Source organism: Ranitomeya variabilis, chromosome 4 (assembly GCF_051348905.1).
Source record: "Ranitomeya variabilis isolate aRanVar5 chromosome 4, aRanVar5.hap1, whole genome shotgun sequence".
NCBI classification, from domain to species: domain Eukaryota; kingdom Metazoa; phylum Chordata; class Amphibia; order Anura; family Dendrobatidae; genus Ranitomeya; species Ranitomeya variabilis.
In genome coordinates this window covers 357,237,838-357,265,038 of record NC_135235.1, presented here as the reverse complement: position 1 = coordinate 357,265,038, position 27,201 = coordinate 357,237,838, and the positions used below count along the sequence as shown (strand labels likewise).

General features: G+C 44.2%; 1 protein-coding gene across 1 annotated transcript; it reads right to left on the bottom strand.

The window, feature by feature from the left end:
- Positions 1-380: 380 nt before the first annotated feature.
- On the bottom strand, positions 381-27,201 carry ZNF865 (zinc finger protein 865). The gene is made up of 2 exons (XM_077250706.1): positions 26,855-27,201; positions 381-3,752 (listed from the first exon to the last, which is right to left on the bottom strand). The coding sequence occupies exon 2, from the start codon at positions 3,731-3,733 to the stop codon at positions 926-928; it is 2,808 nt and encodes a 935-aa protein (XP_077106821.1). The 5' UTR covers positions 3,734-3,752; positions 26,855-27,201; the 3' UTR covers positions 381-925.

Sequence of the window (27,201 nt, the reverse complement as noted above, 5' to 3'; positions counted from 1 at the left end):
GACAGAATATAGGCTGAAAAATTGTCTTTTTTCGGCCTTGCAATGTTACTATGCTACACATACTGTCAACCCATTTCCAGGTCAGAGTAACCCAAGCACACAGGCACCTACCAATTAACACCAGGGCTGTGGAGTCGGAGTCGTGGAGTCAAAGCCCATTTTGTCAGAGTCATGGAAATTGAGGAGTCAGAGTCGGAGGTTAGGCTTACTGACTCCACAGCCCTGATTAACATTCTAGGACAAGTTTCAATGTAAGACGACAGTGACCACTTAAAAATTCTGTCAATTATCACCCTTGACAAAATAGGTTTGAGTTGGTAATTTATGATATTTAGAAATGTATTTAGAATGACATTTACGTATTTTTTTTCTATTCCCAGAGAATCTCTTTAAATTTATGTATCCTTTGGCGTAAGAGCATTTTTGTAATATGATTTTATGACATATCATTTGGTAATAAATCCGCTTAAAAGGTCATTCAGAGAAAAAGATGAAAAGACAAACAAAAACACTAGTCAGTTCACTGTGAATGACATTATATAATTGGCAAGGTAATGTGATAAATGGAAGAGGTAGAATTCAGGCTAAGCAAAATTTAGAATGAAACACTATAGGAAATCTTTTTTTGGCCAAAATACATACATTTAAGTAAAGAAAAAGGCCAAAAGTGTTCATAGCCTTTAAACTATTAATACATCTAAAAATCTGTCGATTACATAATTTACTGGAAAGAAATATTCATAGCAAAACATCCAGATGATTTAACATATAAAGCTTCTTCAAAATGTGTCCGACTCTTTAAATACCTCATTTATAAGAAACAAATGCCTTAATACAGTTAAGGGTACAACCACAACTAGCTAGAATGCAGTAATTATTCTGCTTATAACAAAAGTGACAACTGCTTCAATAATAGGAATCATGTTTACAATGCTGAAGTGTTTTCTCCTTCAGCAAGTAACACTGCAGCAGCAGCAAACTTTTCAACTTTATGTTCTTGGCGATGTTTCTTTAGTCCATAAGTATTACTAAAAGCTTCACCACAGGTTCCACATCTAAAGGGACAACCTCCTTGATGGGTCTGAATGTGTTGGTTAAAATACTTTGGATCTTTAAAGAGTTTCAAACAACAAGAGCAGCGAAGATCCCGTTTGGCATCATGAGATCTCTGATGCCGTAAAATTGAGGAAATATAAAAGAAACTCTTGCCACACTGATCACATCGATAAACCTTTTCACCAAGGTGCACTCTCTTGTGTTCTATAAGATTGGATCGATAGCGAAAAGTCTTGCCACATGTTGGACATCGTTGAGGGCGAGCCACAGTATGCAGCCGTTGATGCTCTGCTAAACTTGATGACTGGGCAAAACGCTTATTGCACAAAGCACATTTGTATGCACGTTCACCAGTATGCACTACTTTATGTTGACGAAGATACCAGGAATGTAAAAAGCCTCTCCCACAAACAGTGCAGTGGTAAGGAAGTTCTTCTGTGTGACAACGCTGGTGCCGCATAAGAAGAACAGCTTCCCAAAACCGCTTGCCGCAAATAGAGCACGTGAATTGTCTTTTTTGGAGGTGGCTGCGACGATGAAGGAGCAGGTCATATGCTCCTGTAAAGCTCTGTCCACATACATTGCAGGCCATAGTTCGTCTAACCAAGTGTACATATTTATGGGTAACCAAAGCCAAAAAATGCTTGAAAGTCTGGCCACAAATACTGCAAGAGAACCGCTCACCACTAGGAATCACAGGATGCTCCTCAGAAGTATAAGTCATGGTAGCCACATCGGTGACTGCAATTTCATTTATTGCTGCCACTGAACTTGTTACGCCGTTCTGCATGCAGTTAATTTGACTGTTTTCTGTTGCTTCTTGACACTGGTTTACTGGGATCAGACATTCTGTAGTTGTTTGGTGAATTAGTTTATGCCACATTAAATTTTCAATGAAGCCAAAACATTTTCTACAAATGTCACAAACATAGGGCTTGTCATTCATATGAAGCTCTTTGTGGTTCATGAGGTGAAAAGAATCGGGAAACTTCTGACCACAATCTGTGCACCCAAAAGGGAGATCAGGAGCGAGCTCTCCAGCTTGCACGTTACGTGGCAACTGAAATCTGTGGATTTGTTTGTGTCTTGTTAGGCTTTGAGGGTAGCCAAAAACTTTTCCACACAACTCACATTTGTAAGGACGCTCTCGCGTGTGAACTACATTATGTTTAGTAAGATGAAAAGATTCTCTAAACCTTTTTCCACAAACTGAACACTGGTGTGGCTTTTCTCCAGTATGAATGCGTTCGTGGCGTTTTAGAGTTTCTCTTCTACCAAAGCCACGTCCACAAATGTTACAGCAGAAGTTTTTACTTGTATTAATTGATGGAGATGTTTGCCTCCTGATAGATGTATGCCCCAATACAGATCCAATTCTTTCGATAACACTCATGCACCCTTGATTCGTCTGGACAACATTAGTAGAAAGTACAGATGCTGCCTCCAATAAAGCGGATGCAACTGGTTGTTTGGCGTTCTCATTATGTGGCGTTTGCAAAAGTGGCTGTATTAAAGGAATATTTTGCAAATGCAACTGCTTATGTCTTAAAAGGGTCTGCATAGTACCATATGACTTTCCACAGACATCACAATTATGGTCTGGTCTTTTACCCGTATGACCTGCCTGGTGTCGCAACAGGTATGTAGTGTCACGGAATGCTTTACCACATACTTCACAATAAACTTTTAGTGAATTAGAGTGTGTCTTTACATGACGTTTTAAGCTTTCACGCCGATTGAAACTTTTTTCACATATAGTACAGCTAAAAGGCTTCTCTCCAGTATGAATAATTTGGTGCTGGTGAAGATGACTTTGCTTTTTGAATACTTTCCAACACATGTTGCAAGTGAATGGACCATCTTGGTGTACTGTTACATTCGCTTTTAACTCCGCTGCAGGCATCTCACCACAACTTGGTTGTGACTCTGTCATTGTAGCTGCCACTGCAGCAGTTGCAACCGCAGTTTCAATGTCCGTTGCTAATACTGAACTGGTACCTTCAGCTTCTGTGCCCTCTATATGGCAGTGCCTATGTCTTATTAGACTAGATATATGATTATATGAGTGGCCACAAACATTGCATTCATATGGTCTCTCCTCAGTATGAACAAGCATGTGCTGCATTAGTTGTGATGACTGTTTAAAGGATTTTTGGCATACTGTACAAGTAAAGTGATGATCAATTAGATACTTCAGTCGTTGAAAACAGTGTTTATCACCTTTAGCTTCTTTTTCACCTTGCACTTCCTGGGTCACTGGAATCGAACGCTTTATGCTATTGCCAAGAAGCTGTTGGCTAGAAAGTCCTACTGTTCCCCATTGCTGTGCATTAAATGGTCCATCGAGGATAGCCTGAGCGCTGGGCACTGAAGGGTGACTGTTGCATTGCAAATGACCAGAGTCAGACTTTTTAGTTGTAGAGAAAGCAGCTTGAACTTCTAATTTTAACTCTTTAGTTTTAGAAGTACTATCTGTAGTAGGCTGAATATTATTACTGTGGTTTTGAGCGCTGCATTCATGCGAAGGCAGAGTGCAAGACAGAACAGTCGCTGGCTTGGTATGCTCATGGTAGCTATGAAACTCCATCGGTTCGAAGCGCTGATGATTAAGGAATTCTAGGAAATCAAAAGGATAGCTTTGAAAGTGAATTCCTTCATCTCCTACATTACCTTCCATGTCATCAGTGTTCGCTTTCCTAAAAATGGAAAATAAAGTGTTACATTCTAGATAAGCATTTTACTAATAAATATTAGTGTTGCTATTTCTTTGCATTTATCCTTATGTATTGAACTTTTTAAATACCAATTGATGACCTTTGCAATTATGTGTTCCTATGCAGTGAATATAACAGATTACCATATTTTTGGACCATAACATGCACTTTTTAGCCATAAAAATTTCTGCTATAAATTGTGTGAGTAGATTCTTGTGATCATTGAAAACTCAGCGTTCTTCCCAAACACTGAGAGAACTGCTCTGTCTCCTCCTATTCCAGTGATCTGTATGGTCAGCGCAGGGCAGGAGAGAAAGCTGTAGGAAAAGGAAGAGATATCCAGCCATTTTTTTTTTAGATAAAAAAAAAAAAAAAATGTTAAAACATTTTTTATTGGTAAAACTGAATAAAAACAGAACATTCCGAATACTATAGAAAAAATAAAATGGGAGAGCTTTTCCCACATTTTTCGGTCTGAATCTCAGTCCTTACACATTGATTTTTTTCTATAATGCTGTGAATGTTCTGAGATTATTTATAAAAAAAAAAATCTGGATTATACTGCCATGGGGCTGCAATATTCCGCCATGGGGCTGCATTTTACCACTATAGGGTGTGCATTATGCTGCTATGGGGCTGCATTTTAGTACTATGGGGGGTACATTATACTGTCAGGGGGCTGCATTATACTATATATGACTGGGGCTGCCCTATACTGCTATGAAGGTGCATTATACTATATATGACTATGGGGTACATTATATTATTATGGATGACTATGCCAGCAATATGGAGACACTTGGGGAAGCATGGAGAGACATGAGACAGAATGGGAGGACACGTGGGGTCCAGAATGTTGGATACTATTACTATAGGGGCTAATTAAAGGATATTATTTTTGATGATACAGTTTTCAGTGTGGGTGACGAGAGGTCCTGTTACTGCGCACGGCGACATGGTTGTTTTTTTTTTTTTTCTTCATCCGGTGTAGTGTAGAGGTTGGGGAAAAATTGGGGAAAGTGCTCTAGATATCTGTGTTATTTTCTGCAGAGATGAGTCCTGGTTGGAAGAAGTGATGGTAGTGTGCACTGGATGAAGGACTTCAATTAGAGACGTCACCGCTAAGTCAGTGTGTTACACTGACACTATAGACTGTATACTATATAGAGGTCCTGTGTATAATATCACTGTATATTACCTGTACACCGACACTATATACAAAGCTTCTGTGTATAATGTCACTGGTGATCAATGTATTACATGTACACTGACTAAACACTATGTAAAGAGCTCCTATGTATAATGGCATTGGTGATCACTGTATTACCTGTGCACTATACACCTCCCCAAATCTCCCCCATTATAAACCTCCCCAAATCCTCTTACCATTAAACACTTCCCCAAATCCTCCTCCCCTATATGCAGAGCTCATGTGTATGTCACTGGTGATCCCTGTTGTAACGGGGTCTGCTGTGCTGGAGTACCTCTTTCAGTACCACCCCGTGGTTCAGGAGGTCCACTCTGCTTTGGCTGGAGTCTGAATGAAGAATGCTGGCTGGAATTCCTTGATTACATGGGCGCATATAAAATATCACTGCTTCTCCACGTATTTCCAGTGTGACAACTCTTTACTCACAGAACACATAATATATATCACCGCAGATACAGAGGGCAGGCCAATTCAAAAGTAGCAGGCCAGACTTACATTACAATAGCCGCAGGTGGCCGGAGCCTGCCGATATTTACTGTGGGAATTACAAAGGTGGGGGAGGTCAGAAGGGGGATATCTTGTCCCCTCTGCCCAGGGGCGCAGCCTGTGGGCTGATGCATTAGGGACATACATCTCACATTGAACCTATTATACATACAAATAACTGCATAACATATTCTGGGTGCTGGGGGGTTCTGTAACACCTGTACACTGACACTATATACAGCGCTCATTTGTATCATGTCACTGGTGATCACTATTACTTGTACACTGACACTATATACAGAGCTCCTGTGTAAAATATCACTAGTGATCACTGTATTACATGTACACTGACACTATACACTACATACTATGTAAAGAGCTCCTATGTATAATGGCACTGGTGATCACTGTATTACCTGTACACTATACACAGAGCTCCAGTGTGAGCGGAGCCGTCACCCGCAATCGGTCCGTCAGCGGAGCCGTCACCCGCAATCGGTCCGTCAGCGGAGCCGTCACCCGCAATCGGTCCGTCAGCGGAGCCGTCACCCGCAATCGGTCCGTCAGCGGAGCCGTCACCCGCAATCAGTCCGTCAGCGGAGCCGTCACCCGCAATCAGTCCGTCAGCGGAGCCGTCACCCGCAATCAGTCCGTCAGCGGAGCCGTCACCCGCAATCAGTCCGTCAGCGGAGCCGTCACCCGCAATCAGTCCGTCAGCGGAGCCGTCACCCGCAATCAGTCCGTCAGCGGAGCCGTCACCCGCAATCAGTCCGTCAGCGGAGCCGTCACCCGCAATCAGTCCGTCAGCGGAGCCGTCACCCGCAATCAGTCCGTCAGCGGAGCCGTCACCCGCAATCAGTCCGTCAGCGGAGCCGTCACCCGCAATCAGTCCGTCAGCGGAGCCGTCACCCGCAATCAGTCCGTCAGCGGAGCCGTCACCCGCAATCAGTCCGTCAGCGGAGCAGTCACCCGCAATCAGTCCGTCAGCGGAGCCGTCACCCGCAATCAGTCCGTCAGCGGAGCCGTCACCCGCAATCAGTCCGTCAGCGGAGCCGTCACCCGCAATCAGTCCGTCAGCGGAGCCGTCACCCGCAATCAGTCCGTCAGCGGAGCCGTCACCCGCAATCAGTCCGTCAGCGGAGCCGTCACCCGCAATCAGTCCGTCAGCGGAGCCGTCACCCGCAATCAGTCCGTCAGCGGAGCCGTCACCCGCAATCAGTCCGTCAGCGGAGCCGTCACCCGCAATCAGTCCGTCAGCGGAGCCGTCACCCGCAATCAGTCCGTCAGCGGAGCCGTCACCCGCAATCAGTCCGTCAGCGGAGCCGTCACCCGCAATCAGTCCGTCAGCGGAGCCGTCACCCGCAATCAGTCCGTCAGCGGAGCCGTCACCCGCAATCAGTCCGTCAGCGGAGCCGTCACCCGCAATCAGTCCGTCAGCGGAGCCGTCACCCGCAATCAGTCCGTCAGCGGAGCCGTCACCCGCAATCAGTCCGTCAGCGGAGCCGTCACCCGCAATCAGTCCGTCAGCGGAGCCGTCACCCGCAATCAGTCCGTCAGCGGAGCCGTCACCCGCAATCAGTCCGTCAGCGGAGCCGTCACCCGCAATCAGTCCGTCAGCGGAGCCGTCACCCGCAATCAGTCCGTCAGCGGAGCCGTCACCCGCAATCAGTCCGTCAGCGGAGCCGTCACCCGCAATCAGTCCGTCAGCGGAGCCGTCACCCGCAATCAGTCCGTCAGCGGAGCCGTCACCCGCAATCAGTCCGTCAGCGGAGCCGTCACCCGCAATCAGTCCGTCAGCGGAGCCGTCACCCGCAATCAGTCCGTCAGCGGAGCCGTCACCCGCAATCAGTCCGTCAGCGGAGCAGTCACCCGCAATCAGTCCGTCAGCGGAGCCGTCACCCGCAATCAGTCCGTCAGCGGAGCCGTCACCCGCAATCAGTCCGTCAGCGGAGCCGTCACCCGCAATCAGTCCGTCAGCGGAGCCGTCACCCGCAATCAGTCCGTCAGCGGAGCCGTCACCCGCAATCAGTCCGTGAGCAGAGCAGTCACCCGCAATCAGTCCGTGAGCAGAGCCATCACCCGCAATCAGTCCGTGAGTGGAGCTATCACCCGCAATCAGCCCGTGAGCGGACCGGATTCAAGTTAATCTGCAGTTAGCTATTAGCTAGTTATTCGATTTTCATGTATGGCAGTTAGCTATTAGATATTAGTTAGTTATTCGATTTTCATGAGTTAGCTATTAGTTATTAGTTAGCTATTCGATTTTCATGTATGGCAGTTAGCTATTAGTTATTAGTTAGCTATTTGATTTTCATGAGTTAGCTATTAGTTAGCTATTCGATTTTCATGTATGGCAGTTAGCTATTAGTTAGCTATTTGATTTTCATGAGTTAGCTATTAGTTAGCTATTCGATTTTCATGTATGGCAGTTAGCTATTAGTTATTAGTTAGCTATTTGATTTTCATGAGTTAGCTATTAGTTAGCTATTCGATTTTCATGTATGGCAGTTAGCTATTAGTTATTAATTAGCTATTCGATTTTCCATGTATGGTGAATTATACATAGAGTGGATATTGTTTGGGTAAAATTTTGATCAGGACTTTGAGATGTTTATTTTGACTACTTGTGGTCCTGGGTTATTCACATAAATCGCTTATTTCGCACATAATCAAACGCACTCAATCGTACGCAAGTTCAATTTGAAAACAGATACCCTTGACCACTAGTACTCAAAATGACAAGCTCAATGTCCTGAACAATATTTGCCAAAAAAAAAATCAACTCTATGTGTAGTTCAGAAGTTATTCACGTAAATCGCTTATGTCGCGAATAAACAAACGCACTCAGTCGTAGATAAGTTCAATTTGAAAATAGGTACCCTGGTCCACTAGCACTGAAAATGACCAGCTCAATGTCCTGAACAATATTTGCCAAAAAAAATATCAACTCTATGTGTAGTTCAGAAGTTATTCATGTAAATCGCTTATGTCACGCATAATCAAACGCACTCAATCGTACGTAAGTTCAATTTGAAAAGAGGTACCCTGAACCACTAGTACTCAAAATGAACATATCAATGTCCTGAACAATATTTACCAAAAAAAATGTCAACTCTGTGTAGTTCAGAAGTTATTCACTTAAATCGCTTATTTTTTTATGTTAACGGAAACTTGGAACAGTTTCACCAGTAACTTGCTAGGACTATCATCAAAATGTACTTCATGGCCAGAATGTTGTCAACTACATCCAGTAAGACATTAATTATTCACAGAATCCGCTTACCTTGAACCACAAGTAGTCAAATGAAACAAGTTCAAGTTGTGCACATAATCTGAAATAAAATATCAGAACTCTGTATAGTTCAGAAGCGAAAAGGAAAAATCACTTATTTCTATGTGTGAAAATAAACATGGTAAAATGTCGTTAATAATGTATTAGGTGTGTTTTCAAAATGTTTTATACCTTGTCAGCAGGGGAGGATTATAAGAGGGTCAATCTGGGCGGTAGCCCAGGGCCCAGTGGTGTGGGGGGGCCCTGGGCTACCGCACAGATTGCCCGCCGCCATCAGGGCATTACTGCACATGCCCTGACTGGTGTATCATTTATGGGCCCGGTGGGCAGAGAGAGGGGGCCCGCATCGGGCCCCGTCTCATCTGCTCACCGGGCCCCTACCGGCGCTGCGGCGGTTTCCTATTGACGTGCGGGCGCGCGCCCGCACGTCAATAGTTAACAGCCGCCAGCCAATTGGAGGCTGGCAGCTGAAGTCGGCCGCAGGCATCTGACGTCATTGTCAGTCGCCGGCGAGTGTGCGCTGCTGGAGGGACCTCGCCGCTGGAGCGCCCAGGTCAGGTGAGGAGAACTATTTTTTTTTTGGTTTTTTGGCGAACGGCAATCCGGGGGCCCGGGGCAATATGCTGGACACACTGTCTGCTGGGGGCAATATGCTGGACACACTGTCTGCTGGGGGCAATATGCTGGACACACTGTCTGCTGGGGGCAATATGCTGGACACACTGTCTGCTGGGGGCAATATGCTGGACACACTGTCTGCTGGGGGCAATATGCTGGACACTGTCTGCTGGGGGCAATATGCTGGACACACTGTCTGCTGGGGGCAATATGCTGAACACACTGTCTGCTGGGGGCAATATGCTGAACACACTGTCTGCTGGGGGCAATATGCTGAACACACTGTCTGCTGGGGGCAATATGCTGGACACTGTCTGGGGGCAATATGCTGGACACACTGTCTGGGGTCAATATGCAGGACACACTGGGGGCAATATGCTGGACACACTGTCTGGGGGCAATATGCAGGACACACTGTCTGGGGGCAATGCTGGACATAGGGGCTAATTAAGGGATATTATTACTGCAGTGATGTATTTATTTTATTTTTTGAGGACATTGTTTTAAATGGGGGAGCGGTCCTGTTACTGTGTAGAGTGACACTATGTCGCCTCTTTTTCTTCATGTGGTGTAATGTAGAAGTTGGGAAAAATTAAGTAATGTGTTCTGCAAGCAGAGCTCTAGATAACTGTGTTATTTCCTGCAGAGACAAGACCTGGCTGGAAGAAGTGATGGCGGTCTGTGCTGGATGAAAGATGAAGGACTTCACCTAGAGACGTCACTGGTGAGTCAGTGTTACCTATACACTGACACTATACACTGTATACTATATACAGAGCTCCTGTATATAATGTCAACAGTGATCGCTGTATTACCTCTACACAGACACTGCATACTAAGTACAGATCTCCTGTGAATACTGGCACTTATGGTGATAGTATTGTGTTTTTTATTTTATTACTGATCAGTATTGTAGTATTCAGTCACTATGTGGTGGTAATATGTGGTCTGGAAATGGTGTTGTGGTATTTGTCCCTTGTATGTGCTATTTGGTCACCAAGTGGTGGTAATATGTGGTCTTGACATGGTGCGGTGGTATTTGTTCCTTGTATGTGATATTATTCGATCACTGTGGTTGTAATTTGTGGTCTGGTCATGGTGCGGTGGTATTTGTTCCTTATATGTCATATTGGTCAAAATATACCTAAATTGTATTGCATATTTTAACAAATATTTAATAGGTTACAGTAGAGTAGGGTCCGACCATTTTTCTGGAATAATCTGTTTCATGTATCACATGACCCCCGTCCGTCACATGACCGGGGGGGCCCCACAGTGTCTGAACAGCCAGGGGCCCTGGCTACCCTTAATCCACCCCTGCTTGTCAGTAAACAATGCAATCAGTTTGGGAGTTAGGGTACCGTCACACAGTGCCATTTTCATCGCTACGACGGCACGATTCGTGACGTTCTAGCGATATCGTTACGATATCGTTGTGTCTGACATGCTACTGCGATACGGATCCCCGCTAAGAATCGTACGTCGTAGCAGATCGTTTGAAACTTTCTTTCGTCGTCTAGTGTCCCGCTGTGGCGGCATGATCGCAGCTTGTGACACAGGTTGTATACGATGTGCGCACAGTAACCAACGGCTTCTACATCGCAAATACGTCATGAAATGATTGCTCCAGCGCCGTGTATTGCAACGTCTGACCGCAGTCTACGACGCTGGAGCGATAATCATACGACGCTGCAACGTCACGAATCGTACCGTCGTAGCGATGAAAATGCCACTGTGTGACGGTACCCTTAGGCCGGAGTCACACACAACATATAAAAATATGGTCCGTTTTTGATGGCCGAGATAAGCAGAAAATTTCCTGAACAGTGATCCGTATTCAATGAGAGGATGCGATTTTTTCTCCTACTATTATCCGTGTGGCATCCGTGTGTCATCCGTATGGCGAAATTTTCTCGACGGCTTGCAAAATGGGCATAGAATGGATCCATGGCCTCAAATATTCGTAAAAACATATATACAGTGTATATATATATATATATATATATATATATATATATATATATATATATATATATATATATATATATATATATATAATTTCATATAGCACTAGATCGCAGAAAAGCCGGTAATTCATTTGCTGGCTTTTGCTATCTCCTTCCCAAACCTAACAGGATATGGGACATGATTACATACAGTAAACCGTATCATATCCCTTATTTTTTAACATATCCATCACTACTAATGTTAGAAGTGTGTGTGCAAAATTTGGGGGCTCTAGCTGTTAAAATAAAGGGTTGAAACAAGGAAAAAACTGGCATGGGCTCCCGCGCAATTTTCTCCGCCAGAGTGGTAAAGCCAGTGACTGAGGACAGATATTAATAGCCTAGAGAGGGACCATTGTAATTGGGCCCCCCTCCCCGGCTAAAAACATCTGCCCCAGCCACCCCAGAAAAGGCACATCTGTAAGATGTGCCTATTCTGGCACTTAGCCTCTCTCTTCCCACTCCCCTGTAGCAGTGGCATATGGGGTAATAAAGGGTTAATGTCACCTTGCTATTGTAAGGTGACATTAAGACTGGTTAATAATGGAGAGGTATCAAAGACGCCTATCCATTAATTAATCCTAGAGTAGTGAAAGAGTTAAAAACAAAATAAAGACACAGCGAGAAAAATTTTAGTATTTTAGTATTATTAATTTAACCATACTTACCATACTTCAGCGCCTGCAAAAAACGTAAAATAATAAACCGTATACTCCCTGTCCGACACAGTCCAATTAATAACGAGTGTTCCACGATGATCTCCCCCATAGAACAGTGACATCTGGTGATGTCACTGCTCTAGAGGACCTCAAGTGACACACTGACAGGAGACAATGGCTCCTGCAGTGCATCACTGAGAGGTTACTGTAGTTCACTGGTCTCACTTTATAGCAAAAGCTGCATGGGAACTTTCTCACAGCAATGCCAAAAGTGAGACTAGGGACTATATTTTACAGTGGCGGAGGAATACAGTGCGGAAGGATACCTTCCTCCCGTCATTTTATTCCTGGAGCCCCTAGAGAGGGGTCTCATCAGCTGATGCTGCTGCTCTCCACAGGAGATCGTCGTGGGACACTCGTGGATTTCTGCGGACAGGGAGTATATTGTTAGTTTGTTATTTTAATATTTTTTTACAGATGACATTGGCTTCGGGGAACAAAGTGACAAGTGATGGTGAGTATGTACTCTATGTTATATGTACTGTATGTCTATATGTATGTAATGTATGAAGGTATTGTATGTATGTAGTATGTATCTAGTATGTATGTTGTATGTATGTGGTATGTTGTATGTATGTAGTATGTTGTATGTAGTATGTTGGATGTAGTATGTATGTTGTATGAATGTGGTATGTTGTATGTATGTAGTATGTATGTTGTATGCATGTAGTATGTTGTATGTATGTGGTATGCATGTATGTATGCATGTATGCATGTATGCATGCATGTATGTATGTATAATACGTATGTATGTTTGTGGGGGGGGTTTTTTACAATCCACACATTAGCCGGATGATGGGACTACTACTGTCCCATCATTGGCTAATGTGTCAATCACTGTCATTGTAGCAGGCATAGCCGATGGGACTTGTCGTACCATCGGATGATGGCTGTACAAAGACACAAAGACACCCGGCAGGCTCAGTGTGCCGCATTAGGGTTATAATTTAAATGTAACTGCATGTAATGTTATTACGTCACCTTTACAATGGACAACATTCCCTATCACAAAGACTATTAACATGACAACAGACCACACATTTTCATGCCTAAGCCAACTAGAACGCCAACCATACAACCCAGATGCAAGATAGCCACACAAATTTACAACCTGCAATAGCTAACATGCACGTTGTAACGTTTTGTAAACTCAAACCTGTTAGTCCAACGATGAGTATAGACTCAACCACTGAGACATTACTAAAGTCTCTTATCTGCCTTTTAAAAATCTTAATGTGCCTATGGCTCCTCTTCGTACATCAAAACATTCCTAAGCCAACAACCTAAAAATTGTATGCGCATTAAAATTATCCACTGTATTTAACCCCTTCATGACCCAGCCTATTTTGGCCTTAATGACCTGGCCGTTTTTTGCAATTCTGACCAGTGTCCCTTTATGAGGTAATAACTCAGGAACGCTTCAACGAATCCTAGCGATTCTGAGATTGTTTTTTCGTGACATATTGGGCTTCATGTTAGAGGTAAATTTAGGTCGATAATTTCTCAGTTTATTTGTGAAAAAAAACGAAATTTGGCGAAAATTTCGCAATTTTCACATTTTTAAGTTTTATTCTGTTAAACCAGAGAGTTATGTGACACAAAATAGTTAATAAATAACATTTCCCACATGTCTACTTTACATCAGCACAATTTTGGAAACAAATTTTTTTTTTGCTAGGAAGTTATAAGGGTTAAAAGTTGACCAGCGATTTCTCATTTTTACAACAAAATTTACAAAACCATTTTTTTTAGGGACCACCTCACATTTGAAGTCAGTTTGAGGGTTCTATATGGCTGAAAATACCCAAAAGTGACACCATTCAAATAACTGCACCCCTCAAGGTGCTCAAAACCACATTCAAGAAGTTTATTAACCCTTCAGGTGTTTCACAGCAGCAGAAGCAACATGGAAGTAAAAAATGAATATTTAACTTTTTAGTCACAAAAATGATCTTTTAGCAACAATTTTTTTTATTTTCCCAAGGGTAAAAGGAGAAACTGGACCACAAACGTTGTTGTCCAATTTGTCCTGAGTACCCTGATACCTCATATGTGGGGGTAAACCACTGTTTGGGCGCACGGCAGGGCTCGGAAGGGAAGGCACGCCATTTGGCATTTTTGAATGGAAAATTAGCTCCAATAATTAGCGGACACCATGTCGCGTTTGGAGAGCCCCTGTGTGCCTAAACATTGGAGCTTCCCCACAAGTGACCCCATTTTGGAAACTAGACCTCCCAAGGAACTAATCTAGATGTGTGGTGAGCACTTTGAACCCACAAGTGCTTCACAGAAGTTTATAATGCAGAGCCATGAAAATAAAAAATAATTTTTCTTTTCTCAAAAATATTTTTTTAGCCCAGAATTTTTTAATTTTCCCAAGGGTAACAGGAGAAATTTGACCCCAAAAGTTGTTTACCAGTTTCTCCTGAGTATGATGATACCCCATATGTGGGGGTAAACCACTGTTTGGGCAGATGTCGGGGCTCGGAAGGAAAGTAGTGACGTTTTGGAATGCAGACTTTGATGGAATGGTCTGCAGGCATCATGTTACGTTTGCAGAGCCCCTGATGTGCCTAAACAGTAGAAACCCCCCACAAGTGACCCCATTTTGGAAACTAGACCCCCAAGGAACTTATCTAGATGTGTGGTGAGCACGTTCAACCCCCAAGTGCTTCACAGAAGTTTACAACGCAGAGCTGTGAAAATAAAAAAATCATTTTTCTTTCCTCAAAAAAGATGTTTTAGCAAGCAATTTTTTATTTTCACAAGGGTAACAGGAGAAATTGGACCCCAATATTTGTTGCCCAGTTTGTTGTGAGTACGCTGATACCCCATATGTGGGGGTAAACCACTGTTTGGGCACACGTCAGGGCTCAGAAGGGAAGTAGTGACATTTGAAATGCAGACTTTGATGGAATGGTCTGCGGGCATCACGTTGCATTTGCAGAGCCCCTGATGTGCCTAAACAGTAGAAACACCCCACAAGTGACCCCATTTTGGAAACTAGACCCCCAAGGAACTTATCTAGATGTGTGGTCAGCGCTTTGAACCCCCAAGTGCTTCACAGAAGTTTATAACGCAGAGCCGTGAAAATAAAAAATAATTGTGCTTTCCTCAAAAATTATATACTCAAAAATACTTGGCACTCAGAAGAATGTTTTGCAAGTTGATTATTCCATTTATTTGTACATCCAGTTTAAAAAATGAACGTTTTCGGTCCATACATCAGACCTTCATCAGAAATGTCTTTTTTAACAAACTGGTAGGTATAACGTGGAAGGGTATATACAGGCCTAGAAAGGCCAGAGCTGGGTGGCCCGGGAAAAGGCAGGGAGGCTAACAGCCGGGTTAATGGACACTGTCCGGATAGGTGCTGCTGTGAAAGAGCGCCGGTCCACTGCTACAAATGGCGCTTGAAACGCCAGCTCCGTGGCGTGAGAGCTGAAGATCCCGGGTACCCGGGATCGGTACCCGGGATCTTCAGCTCTCACGCCACGGAGCTGGCGTTTCAAGCGCCATTTGTAGCAGTGGACCGGCGCTCTTTCACAGCAGCACCTATCCGGACAGTGTCCATTAACCCGGCTGTTAGCCTCCCTGCCTTTTCCCGGGCCACCCAGCTCTGGCCTTTCTAGGCCTGTATATACCCTTCCACGTTATACCTACCAGTTTGTTAAAAAAGACATTTCTGATGAAGGTCTGATGTATGGACCGAAAACGTTCATTTTTTAAACTGGATGTACAAATAAATGGAATAATCAACTTGCAAAACATTCTTCTGAGTGCCAAGTATTTTTGAGTATTGGATTGAGGGGCTGGAAACCCGACTTGAGCACCACACAAGAACCTTGAGTGCCGTGTATATTTTTCATTGTCTTCCTCAAAAATTATGTTTTAGCAAGTAATTTTTTATTTTTGCAAGGGTAACAGGGGAAATTGGACCCCAACAGTTGTTGCCCAGTTTGTCCTGAGTACGCTGGTACCCCATATGTGGGGGTAAACCACTGTTTGGGCGCACATCGGGGCTTGGAAGGGAGGGAGCACCACTTTTTGAACGCAAGATTAGCTGGAATCAATGGTGGTGCCATGTTGCGTTTGGAGACCCCTGATGTGCCCAAACAGTGGAAACCCCTCAATTCTAACCTTAACACTAACCCCAACACACCCCTAACCCTAATCCCAACTGTAGCCCTAACCCCAATCACAACCCTAACCCCAACACACCCCTAACCACAACCCTAACCCCAACACACCCGTAACCCTAATCCCAACCCTAACCCTAATCCTAACCCTAATCCCAACCCTAACCACAACTGTAACCCCAACACACAACTAACCCTATCCGTAACCCTAACCACAAGCCTAATCTTAACCCTATTTCCAACCCTAGCCCTAATTCCAACCCTAACTCTAATTCCAACCCTAACCCTAAGGCTAGGTGCCCACGTTGCGGATTCGTGTGAGATTTTTCCGCACGATTTTTGAAAAATCTGCAGGTAAAAGGCACTGCGTTTTACCTGCAGATTTACAGCGGATTTCCAGTGTTTTTTTGTGCGGATTCCTATTGAGGAACAGGTGTAAAACGCTGCGGAATCTGCACAAAGAATTGACATGCTGCGGAAAATACAACGCAGCGTTTCCGCACGGAATTTTCCGCACCATGGGCACAGCGGATTTGGTTTTCCATAGGTGTACATGGTACTGTAAACCTGATGGAAAACGGCTACGAATTCGCAGCGGCCAATCCGCTGCGGATCCGCGGGCAATCCGCTGCGGATCCGCAGCCAATCCGCACTGTGTGCACATGCCCTAACCCTAAACCTACCCCTAACCCTACCCCTGACCCTAACCCTACCCCTAGTTCTAACCCTAACCCTAGTGGAAAAAGAAAAAAAAAAAAATTATTTTTTTTTATTATTGTCACTACCTATGGGGGTGATAAAGGGGAACGAATCTGCCGGCCGGCACTGTGCATGCACCCGCCATTTTGGAAGACGGCGGCGCCCATGGAGAAGATGGATGGACACCGGGAGCCTCGGTAAGTATAAGGGGGTGGAGATCGGGGCACGGGGGGGGGGGGCGTCGGAGCACGGGGGTGGCATAGGAGCACGGGTGGAGCGGACAGGAGGACGGGGGAGCGGAGCACAAGATGGAGGGGAGCGGACCACAGATCGATGGCTTGAGAGGGCGATCGGTGGGGCGGGGTCACATCAGTGTTTCCAGCCATGGCCGATGATATTGCAGCATCGGCCACGGCTGGATTGTAATATTTCACCAGTTTTTTAGGTGAAATATTACAAATCGCTCTGATTGGCAGTTTCACTTTCAACAGCCAATCAGAGCGATCGTAGCCACGGGGGGGTGAAGTACCACTCCCCCTGTCCCTGCAGATTGGGTGAAATTGGAGTTAACCCTTTCACCCGATCTGCAGGGACGCGATCATTCCATGACGCCACATAGGCATCATGGGTCGGATTGGCACAGGTTTTCATGACGCCTACGTGGTGTCATGGGTCGGGAAGGGGTTAAAATGCATGAATGTTACACTTTTCACAATGACAACTCACTTTAGCTGCATTTCATAGATATTACAAGGATTGGTAACAAATAAAATTTATGTCTAATAATCAGTTTACTAAAACCATACTACTAAATCAACAACCTTGATCAGGTACATAAAACTTAACCCCTTAGTGACAGAGCCAATTTGGTACTTAATGACCGAGCCAATTTTTACAATTCTGACCACTGTCACTTTATGAGGTTATAACTCTGGAACGCTTTATCGGATCCCGCTGATTCTAAGATTGTTTTTTCGTGACATATTGTACTTCAAGTTAGTGGTAACATTTCTTCGATATTACTTGCGATTATTTATGAAAAAAACGGAAATATGGCGAAAATTTTTAAACATCACCTTTGAAGTCATTTTGAGGGGTCTATATGATAGAAAATAACCAAGTGTGACACCATTCTAAAAACTGCACCCCTCAAGCTGCTCAAAACCACATTCAAGAAGTTTATTAACCCTTTACGTACTTCACAGGAACTGAAACAATGTGGAAGAAAAAAATGAACATTTAACTTTTTTTTTGCAAACATTTTACTTCAGAACCATTTTTTTTTAATTTTCACAAGTGTAAAAACAGAAATTTAACCACAAATTTTGTTGCGCAATTTCTCCTGAGTACGCTGATACCCCATATGTGGAGGTAAACCACTGTTTGGGCGCACCGCAGAGCTTGGAAGTGAAGGAGCACCGTTTGACTGTTTCAATGCAGAATTGGCTGGAATTGAGATCGGATGCCATGTCGCGTTTGGAGAGTCCCTGATGTGCCTAAACAGTGGAAACCCCCCACAAGTGATACCATTTTGGAAACAAGACCCCTCAAGGAACTTATCTAGATGTGTGGTGAGCACTTTAAACCCCCAGGTGCTTCACGGAAGTTTATAACGTAGAGCCGTGAAAATAAAAAAAATTTAAAAAAAAATCGCATTTTTTCTACAAAAATGATCTTTTTGCCCCCAAATTTTTATTTTCACAAGGGTAACAGGAGAAATTGGACCACAAAAGTTATTGTGCAATTTCTCTTGAGTACGTTGATACCCCATATGTGGGGGTAAACCACTGTTTGGGCACACCGCAGAGCTTGGAAGAGAAGGAGTGTCGTTTTACTTTTTCAATGTAGAATTGGCTGGAATTGAATCCGGACGCCATGTCACGTTTGGAGAGCCCCTGATGTGCCTAAACAGTGGAAACCCCCCACAAGTGATACCATTTTGGAAACAAGACCCCTCAAGGAACTTATCTAGATGTGTGGTGAGCACTTTAAACCCCCAGGTGCTTCACGGAAGTTTATAACGTAGAGCCGTGAAAATAAAAAAAAAAAAAATAAAAAAATAAAAATCGCATTTTTTCTACAAAAATGATCTTCTTGCCTCCAAATTTTTATTTTACCAAGGGTAAAAGGAGAAAATGGACCCCAGAAGTTGTTGTACAATTTGTCCTAAGTACGCCGACACCCCATATGTGGGGGTAAACCACTGTTTGGGCGCAAACCACTGTTTGGGCGCATGGCTGAGCTCGGAAGCAAAGGAGCGCCATTTGACTTTTCAATGCAAAATTGACTGGAATTGAGATCGGACGCCATGTCGAGTTTGGAGAGCCCCTGATGTGCCTAAACAGTAGAAACCCCCCAAAAGTGACCCCATTTTGGAAACTATACCCCCCATGGAACTTATTTAGATGTGTAGTGAGAACTTTGAATGCCCAAGTGCATCACAGAAGTTTATAATGCAGAGTCGTGAAAATAAAACATTTTTTTTTTTTTTTTTACAAAAAATATTTTTTAGCCACCAAATTTTTATTTTCACAAGGGTAACAAGAGAAATTGGACCCCAAAAGTTGTTGTCCAATTTGTCCTGTGTATGCTGGTACCCAATATGTGGGGGTAAACCACTGTTTGGGCGCACGGCAGAGCTCGGAAGGGAAGGAGCGCCATTTTGGAATGCAGGCTTTGATAGAATGGTCTGCGGGCGTTATGTTGCGTTTGCAGAGCCCCTGATGTACCTAAACAGTAGAAACCCCCCACAAGTGACCCCATTTTGGAAACTAGACCCCCCAAGGAACTTATCTAGATATGTGGTGAGAACTTTGAATGCCCAAGTGCTTCACAGAAGTTTATAATGCAGAGTAGTGAAAATAAAAATTATTTTTTTTTCCCACAAAAAAGATTTTTAGCCCCCAAGTTTTTATTTTCACAAGGGTAACAGGAGAAATTGGACCACAAAAGTTGTTGTCCAATTTATCCCGAGTACGCTGATGCCCCATATGTGGGGGTAAACCACTGTTTGGGCGCACGGCAGAGCTCAGAAGGGAGGGAGCACCATTTGACTTTTTTAGCGCAAAATTATCTGTCGTGTTTGGAGACCCCCTGATGTACCTAAACAGTGGAAACCCCCCAATTCTAACTCCAACCCACCCCTAACCCTAATCTCAACCCAGTCCATAATCCTAATCACAACCCTAACCCCAAAACAGCCCTAATCTCAACTCTAACCATAACCCTAATCAAAACCCTAAATCCAACACACCCCTAACCCTAATCTCAACCCTAACCTCAAACCTAACCCTAATCCCAATACACCCCTAACCCTAATCCCAACCCTAACCCTAATCCCAACCCTAATCCCAAACGTAACCCTAATCCCAACCATAACCCTAATACCAACCCTAATCCAAACCCTAACCCTAATCCCAACTCTATCCCTAACTTTAGCCCCAACCCTAACCCTAATTTTAGCCCCAACCCTAGCCCTAACCCTAACTTTAGCCCCAATCCTAACCCTAAATTTAACCCTAACCCTAGCCCTAACTTTAGCCCCAACCCTAACCCTAAGGCTACTTTCACACTTGCGTCGTGTGGCATCCGTCACAATCCGTCGTTTTGGACAAAAAACGGATCCTGCAAATGTGCCCACAGGATGCCTTTTTTGCCCATAGACTTGTATTACCGACGGATGGCCACACGTCGCGTCCATCGTGCACTGGATCCGTTTTTTTGTGATGACGGTCCGCCAAAACACAAGTTCAAAGTAACCTTTTTTTTTGTACGTCGCGTCTGCCATTTCCGCGCATGCGTGGCCGTAACTCTGCCCCCTCCTCCCCAAGACATAGACTGGGCAGCGGATGCATTGAAAAACTGCATCCACTGCCCACGTTGTGCACAATTTTCACAACGTGCATCGGTACGTCGGGCTGATGCATTGCGACCGCCCCGTACCGACGCAAGTGTGAAAGAAGCCTAAGGCTACTTTCACACTAGCGTCGTACTCGGCCCATCGCAGTGTGTCGGGCCGACGTACCGACGCTAGCGTTGTAAGCGCCGCACAACGGGTGCAGAGGATGCTGTTTTTTCAACGCATCCGCTGCCCCATTGTGAGGTGCGGGGAGGCGGGGGCGGAGTTCCAGCCGCGCATGCGCAGTCGGAAACGGCGGACACGTCGCACAAAAAGTTACATGTAGCTTTTTTTGTGCAGACGGTTCGCCCAAAGCACGACGCATCCGTCGCACGACGGATGCGACGTGTGGCAATCCGTCGCAATGTGTCGCTAATGCAAATCAATGGAGAAAAAAACGCATCCTGCAAGCACTTTTGCAGGATGCGTTTTTTCTCCAACGACGCATTGCGAAGGAAGCCAAAAAACGCTAGTGTGAAAGTAGCCTAACCCTACCCCTAAATTTAGCCCCAACCCTATCCCTAACCCTAACCCTAATTTTAGCCCCAACTTGTCTCTCCTGCCGGCCGGCAGCAGATGGCGGGCGCACTGCGCATGCGCCCGCCATTTTCTTTGCAGAGGAAGAAGCCGGCCGGCAAGAGGAGACGCAGGAGGACTCGGGGACACCGGGTGAGTATGATAGGGTCCCTGAAACCCCCTATTTCTCTGTCCTCTGATGTGCGATCACATCAGAGGACAGAGAATTACAGATCGCTTTTTTTTTTTTTTTTTGCAGTCGCCGGTAAACAGTTAATTACCGGCGATCGCAAAACAGGGGTCGGTAAAAACCGACACCGATCATGTTCTTTGGGGTCTCGGCTACCCCCGGCAGCCGAGACCCCAAAGATCTTCCGGGTGCCGGGCGGCGGGCGCACTGCGCATGCGCCCGCCATTTTTTCCCGGAAAAAAGATGGCGGCGCCCATCGGGAGCCACGAGGAGCACCGGGGGAGATAGGTGAGTATTGGGGGGCTATTGGGGGCCATCGGGGACACTATTTCTCTGTCCTCCGATGTGCGATCACATCGGAGGACAGAGAAATTAAATGGCAAATCGCGGTTTTTTTTTTTTTGTTGCGACCGCCGGTAAACGGTTAATTACCGGCGATCGCAGCTCGGGGGTTGGTAAAAAAAACCCCGAATCATGTTCTCTGGGGTCTCGGCTACCCTCGTCAACCGAGACCCCAGAGAAAATCCGACTCTGGGGGGCGCTATTCACTTTTTCCACAGCGCCGTTAATTAACGGAGCTGTGGTTTAAGTACCCTTAGCGGCCGCCGTTAAAAGGCGTATCAGCGGTCGTTAAGGGGTTAATCCACATATTTTGAAATTATTGTCAGTGACATGAATATAATAAACATTTATAATATGTTAACTTTCTAATATTATTATAAATTAATTTAATTGCACATAATTTGTGCCTATAATACATAGACTATGAATATCTATTTGAAGCACTACTTCCTTGCACACTAGTTAACAAGATGATACTTGTCAACGATATTTATACACACACTGTAGCAGTTTCGTATTAAGACAAAAATTTTAAAGCAAGACCTCCAATATCTAACCTTTTTGAGATATCAAAACAAAAATGATTCAAAAAATTTACATTAAGCAAGTACATTTTTAAGTAAAATGTTGAGACTGATCTCATCATTTACTTTTATTCTTAAAAATATTAAAAATTTTACATACCCAAATATAAATTTAACTTTCAAACAGGACAAACACAACAACACTGAAATTCAGACTTGAGGTTACAGTGTAAGTTAACTCCAGTATGCCAATTCAACACTTACCATGGACAGATGACGTTCACAGACAATCCTCAAAGTAGGGCCACTCTATGGCATACTTCGATGGCTTCCAAGTAAGTGTATCACTTCAGAACAGCTCAGTGATGACATGGACTCTTTCAATGCCTAGCCTTGGTTGAATTTCTTAAAATTTGGTCACATATGATGGTATTCTGTTTATTACCATGTGATAAGCCCCTCATTGTTTCTACAAGACTCTAAAGGTACCGTTACACTAAACGACTTACCAACGATCACGACCAGCGATGCGATCGTTGGTAAGTCGTTGTGTGGTCGCTGGGGAGCTGTCACACAGACAGCTCTCTCCAGCGACCAACGCTCAGGGGAACGACTTCGGCATCGTTGAAACTGTCTTCAATGATGCCGAAGTCCCCCTGCAGCACCTGGGTAACCAGGGTAAACATCGGGTTACTAAGTGCAGGGCCGCACTTAGTAACCCGATATTTACTCTGGTTACCATTGTAAAAGTTACAAAAAAAAAAAACACTACATACTCACCTTCTGATGTCTGTCACGTCCCCCGGCGTCCACAGGGTTACGTGCTGCTGCTCAGAGCTTCCTGCACTGACTGTCAGCGCCGGCAGTAAAGCAGAGCACAGCGGTGACGTCACCGCTGTGCTCTGCTTTACGGCCGGCCGACGCTGACATATTCAGTGCAGGGAAGCCGCCGGCGGGGGACATCAGAAGGTGAGTATGTAGTGGTTTTTTTTTTTTAACTTTTACAATGGTAACCAGGATAAATATCGGGTTACTAAGCGCGGCCCTGCGCTTAGTAACCCGATATTTACCCTGGTTACAAGTGAACACATCGCTGGATCGGCGTCACACACACCGATCCAACGATGACAGACACAGCGTATGACAGACCATATCGTATGGATATCGCTGGAACGTCACGGATCGTACCGTCGTAGCGATCAAAGTGCCACTGTGAGACGGTACCCTTAGACACCATTAGTACTAAGGATATTATGTTTGCGGCTTGGAATCAAGCCAATCTAGCACACTCTTATTCCACCAATCATGAAGCCCCAAGACTGAATTGAGAGCTCAGGGGTATAGAAGGACTGTCCAGTGACCAAGTCTCTCTTGCTGCATGGAACCAATTTTTGATCTGCGGATCCGATTGTCAGGCCATAACCGAACATGGATTATAAGACTACATGGACTTCAGCATCGAATGCAAGGATTCGGCTGAGATATCAAAGACTACATAAGGATGGTATACAGCTTGGGACAATCCAGTCACCTGACTACAGAATTAGCGGTACTCAGTCAGCTTCCTAAATCTGGCATTATTCCGTTCTCGGTGGGTGCCCGCCGAAAGCGGGGTGCTGCTGGCTTGGAGTAAGTAGCCCTGGAAACTCTGATGAACGGATATTATAATCCCTGGCGAGCCAGTGGAAGGGTGAGAAACTGTTGCCTGTTACATTTTGTGTTTTGCTGGTTGTGTGATATATGCCATTAATTGTTTGGAGATCCAAGAAAGTCTTAATATTGTGATTCCCTCACCCTGTGTTGTATGAGTAGTGTTCCGCCCACTGTTAAGGAGGTCGGGCGTTCAGTTGGGATGAGCCATGGTCCATGCTGTCTTTGTAAAGGTGGTCGGGACAGCGGACGAGAGCACCCACTGACCCCCATGTCTACACAAGAACCACTATGTAAAGTTAAAAAAAGGTTAAGAATGACGATACAATTACATATAAATAATTTGATGACATAAAACTTTATTAAGTGTAATTTCACACACAAACTTAGCATCTGTTCAACAACCCTTGAATTAAACATAGATTAGTGGGTTAAGCTCTTATGGAAACTTCAAGTAAGTTGTGATAGCAAACAGTGAGGTACCGATAAAATGTTTCACATGTGGAGTTAGAGAAAAAACAAGGCGCCCCCAATGTGTCACACTGTTTAAAAAACACACATACAGTCCTTTGTAGGGAATGTGCTCACCTATTGGTGTTGTGAAACTGGGTCACAACTCCCAAGAAGGCATAATCGTAGCAGCAGGTCTCCACAAGAATCCAAAGGGATGCTGGAGGTAATAGTCTTAGGCGAACTGAAGACCGCGCACACGAGGTAGATTTAAGGTGGTTTATTGAAGCCTACGCGTTTCAAGAGCTATCTTGCTCTCTTCTTGATATGCCCTGAAGGAGAGCAAGATAGCTCTTGAAACGCGTAGGCTTCAATAAACCACCTTAAATCTACCTCGTGTGCGCGGTCTTCAGTTCGCCTAAGACTATCACATGTGGAGTTAGCATATTTTGTATAATTCTTCAAAAATACATAGAGTTCTGAATTTTTGGGGCAAAATTTGTTAGATTGAGTACGATTGATTATGTGCGACATAAGCGATTTACGTGAATAACTTCTGAACTACACATAGAGTTGATAATTTTTTGGCAAATATTGTTCAGGACATTGAGCTGGTCATTTTGAGTACTAGTGGTCTAGGGTACCTCTTTTCAAATTGAACTTACGTACGATTAATAACGTTTGATTGTGCGCGACATAAGCGGTTTAAGTGAATAACTTCTGAACTACACAGAGTTGATTTTTTTTTGGCAAATATTGTTAAGGACATTGAGCTGGTAATTTTGAGTGCTAGTGGTCAAGGGTACCTGTTTTCAAATTGAACTTAAGTACGATTGAGTGCGTTTGTTTATTCGCGACATAAGCGATTTACGTGAATAACTTCTGAACTACACATAGTTGATATTTTTTTTTGGCAAACATTATTCAGGACATTGATATGTTCATTTTGAGTACTAGTGGTCAAGGGTACCTGTTTTCAAATTGAACTTACGTACGATTGAGTGCGTTTCTTTATTCACGACATAAGCGATTTACGTGAATAACTTCTGAACTACACAGAGTTGATATTTTTTTTTGGCAAACATTATTCAGGACATTGATATGTTCATTTTGAGTACTAGTGGTCAAGGGTACCTGTTTTCAAATTGAACTTACGTACGATTGAGTGCGTTTGTTTATTCGCGACATAAGCGATTTACGTGAATAACTTCTGAACTACACAGAGTTGATATTTTTTTTTGGCAAACATTATTCAGGACATTGATATGTTCATTTTGAGTACTAGTGGTCAAGGGTACCTGTTTTCAAATTGAACTTACGTACGATTGAGTGCGTTTGTTTATTCGCGACATAAGCGATTTACGTGAATAACTTCTGAACTACACAGAGTTGATTTTTGGGGGCAAATATTGGTCAGGACATTGAGCTGGTCATTTTGAGTACTAGTGGTCCAGGGTACCTATTTTCAAATTGAACTTACGTACGATTGAGTGCGTTTGTTTATTCGCGACATAAGCGATTTACGTGAATAACTTCTGAACTACACATAGAGTTGATATTTTTTTTGGCAAATATTGTTCAGGACATTGAGCTTGTCATTTTGAGTACTAGTGGTCAAGGGTATCTGTTTTCAAATTGCACTTACGTACGATTGAGTGCGTTTGTTTATTCGCGACATAAGCGATTTACGTGAATAACTTCTGAACTACACAGAGTTGATTTTTGGGGGCAAATATTGGTCAGGACATTGAGCTGGTCATTTTGAGTACTAGTGGTCCAGGGTACCTCTTTTCAAATTGAACTTGCGTACGATTGAGTGCGTTTGATTATGTGCGAAATAAGCGATTTATGTGAATAACCCAGGACCACAAGTAGTCAAAATAAACATCTCAAAGTCCTGATCAAAACTTTACCCAAACAATATCCACTCTATGTATAATTCACCATGCATGGAAAATCGAATAGCTAACTAATAGCTAACTCATGAAAATCGAATAGCTAACAACTGATAGCTAACAGCCATACATGAAAATCGAATAACTAACTAATATCTAATAGCTAACTGCAGACTAACTTGAATCCGGTGCAGTCACCCACGATCAGTCCATGAGCAGAGCTGTCACCCACGATCAGTACACTGCTTTCTGTGTGTGACTATACTTTGTATCACAGACATCAGAGGTCATGAGGCGGCTCAAACAGATAAAGCTCATTATTACAAAGTCATAGCTAGGGACACTGTACCCAGTATGTGAGCTGCTGAAACCTGGCAGTCATGTCTGCCCTACTTATTATGGTTCCCCCAATCCTATAGGACTCTGGAGACATCCCCGAATGTGACTTACTTTAGTTCTGCTCCATGGAGGGCTTGAAATCCTCTCCTGAGTGCAGCCCTTCCCACCCCTCTCCAGCTCAGCAGCCTGCTGTCATCTTCTCCGTGCACATTACCGTCCAGCCATTCCTCCACCTCAAGCTGGCTGCCAAGTCCTCTACTGTCTGTGCAACCACCATCTTCTCCGCCGAATGCTGCGTGCAGCCCATCGCTCCCCTCCTCTCATCAGCTGGTTACGTGGGTCCTCTCTACCCCATGAAAAAACGCTTCTTCTGTGAGTCAGAAAGGTAAATGCTAGAGTCACAGTGTATGGGCTCCTTCCAGGTGTGACGTCATTTCCGGGGGCGTGTCCTATCGGGA

Coding starts and splice junctions, on each gene's coding strand:
- ZNF865 (XM_077250706.1), bottom strand. CDS start 3,733: ATGGAAGGTAATGTAGGAGATGAAGGAATTCACTTTCAAAGCTATCCT.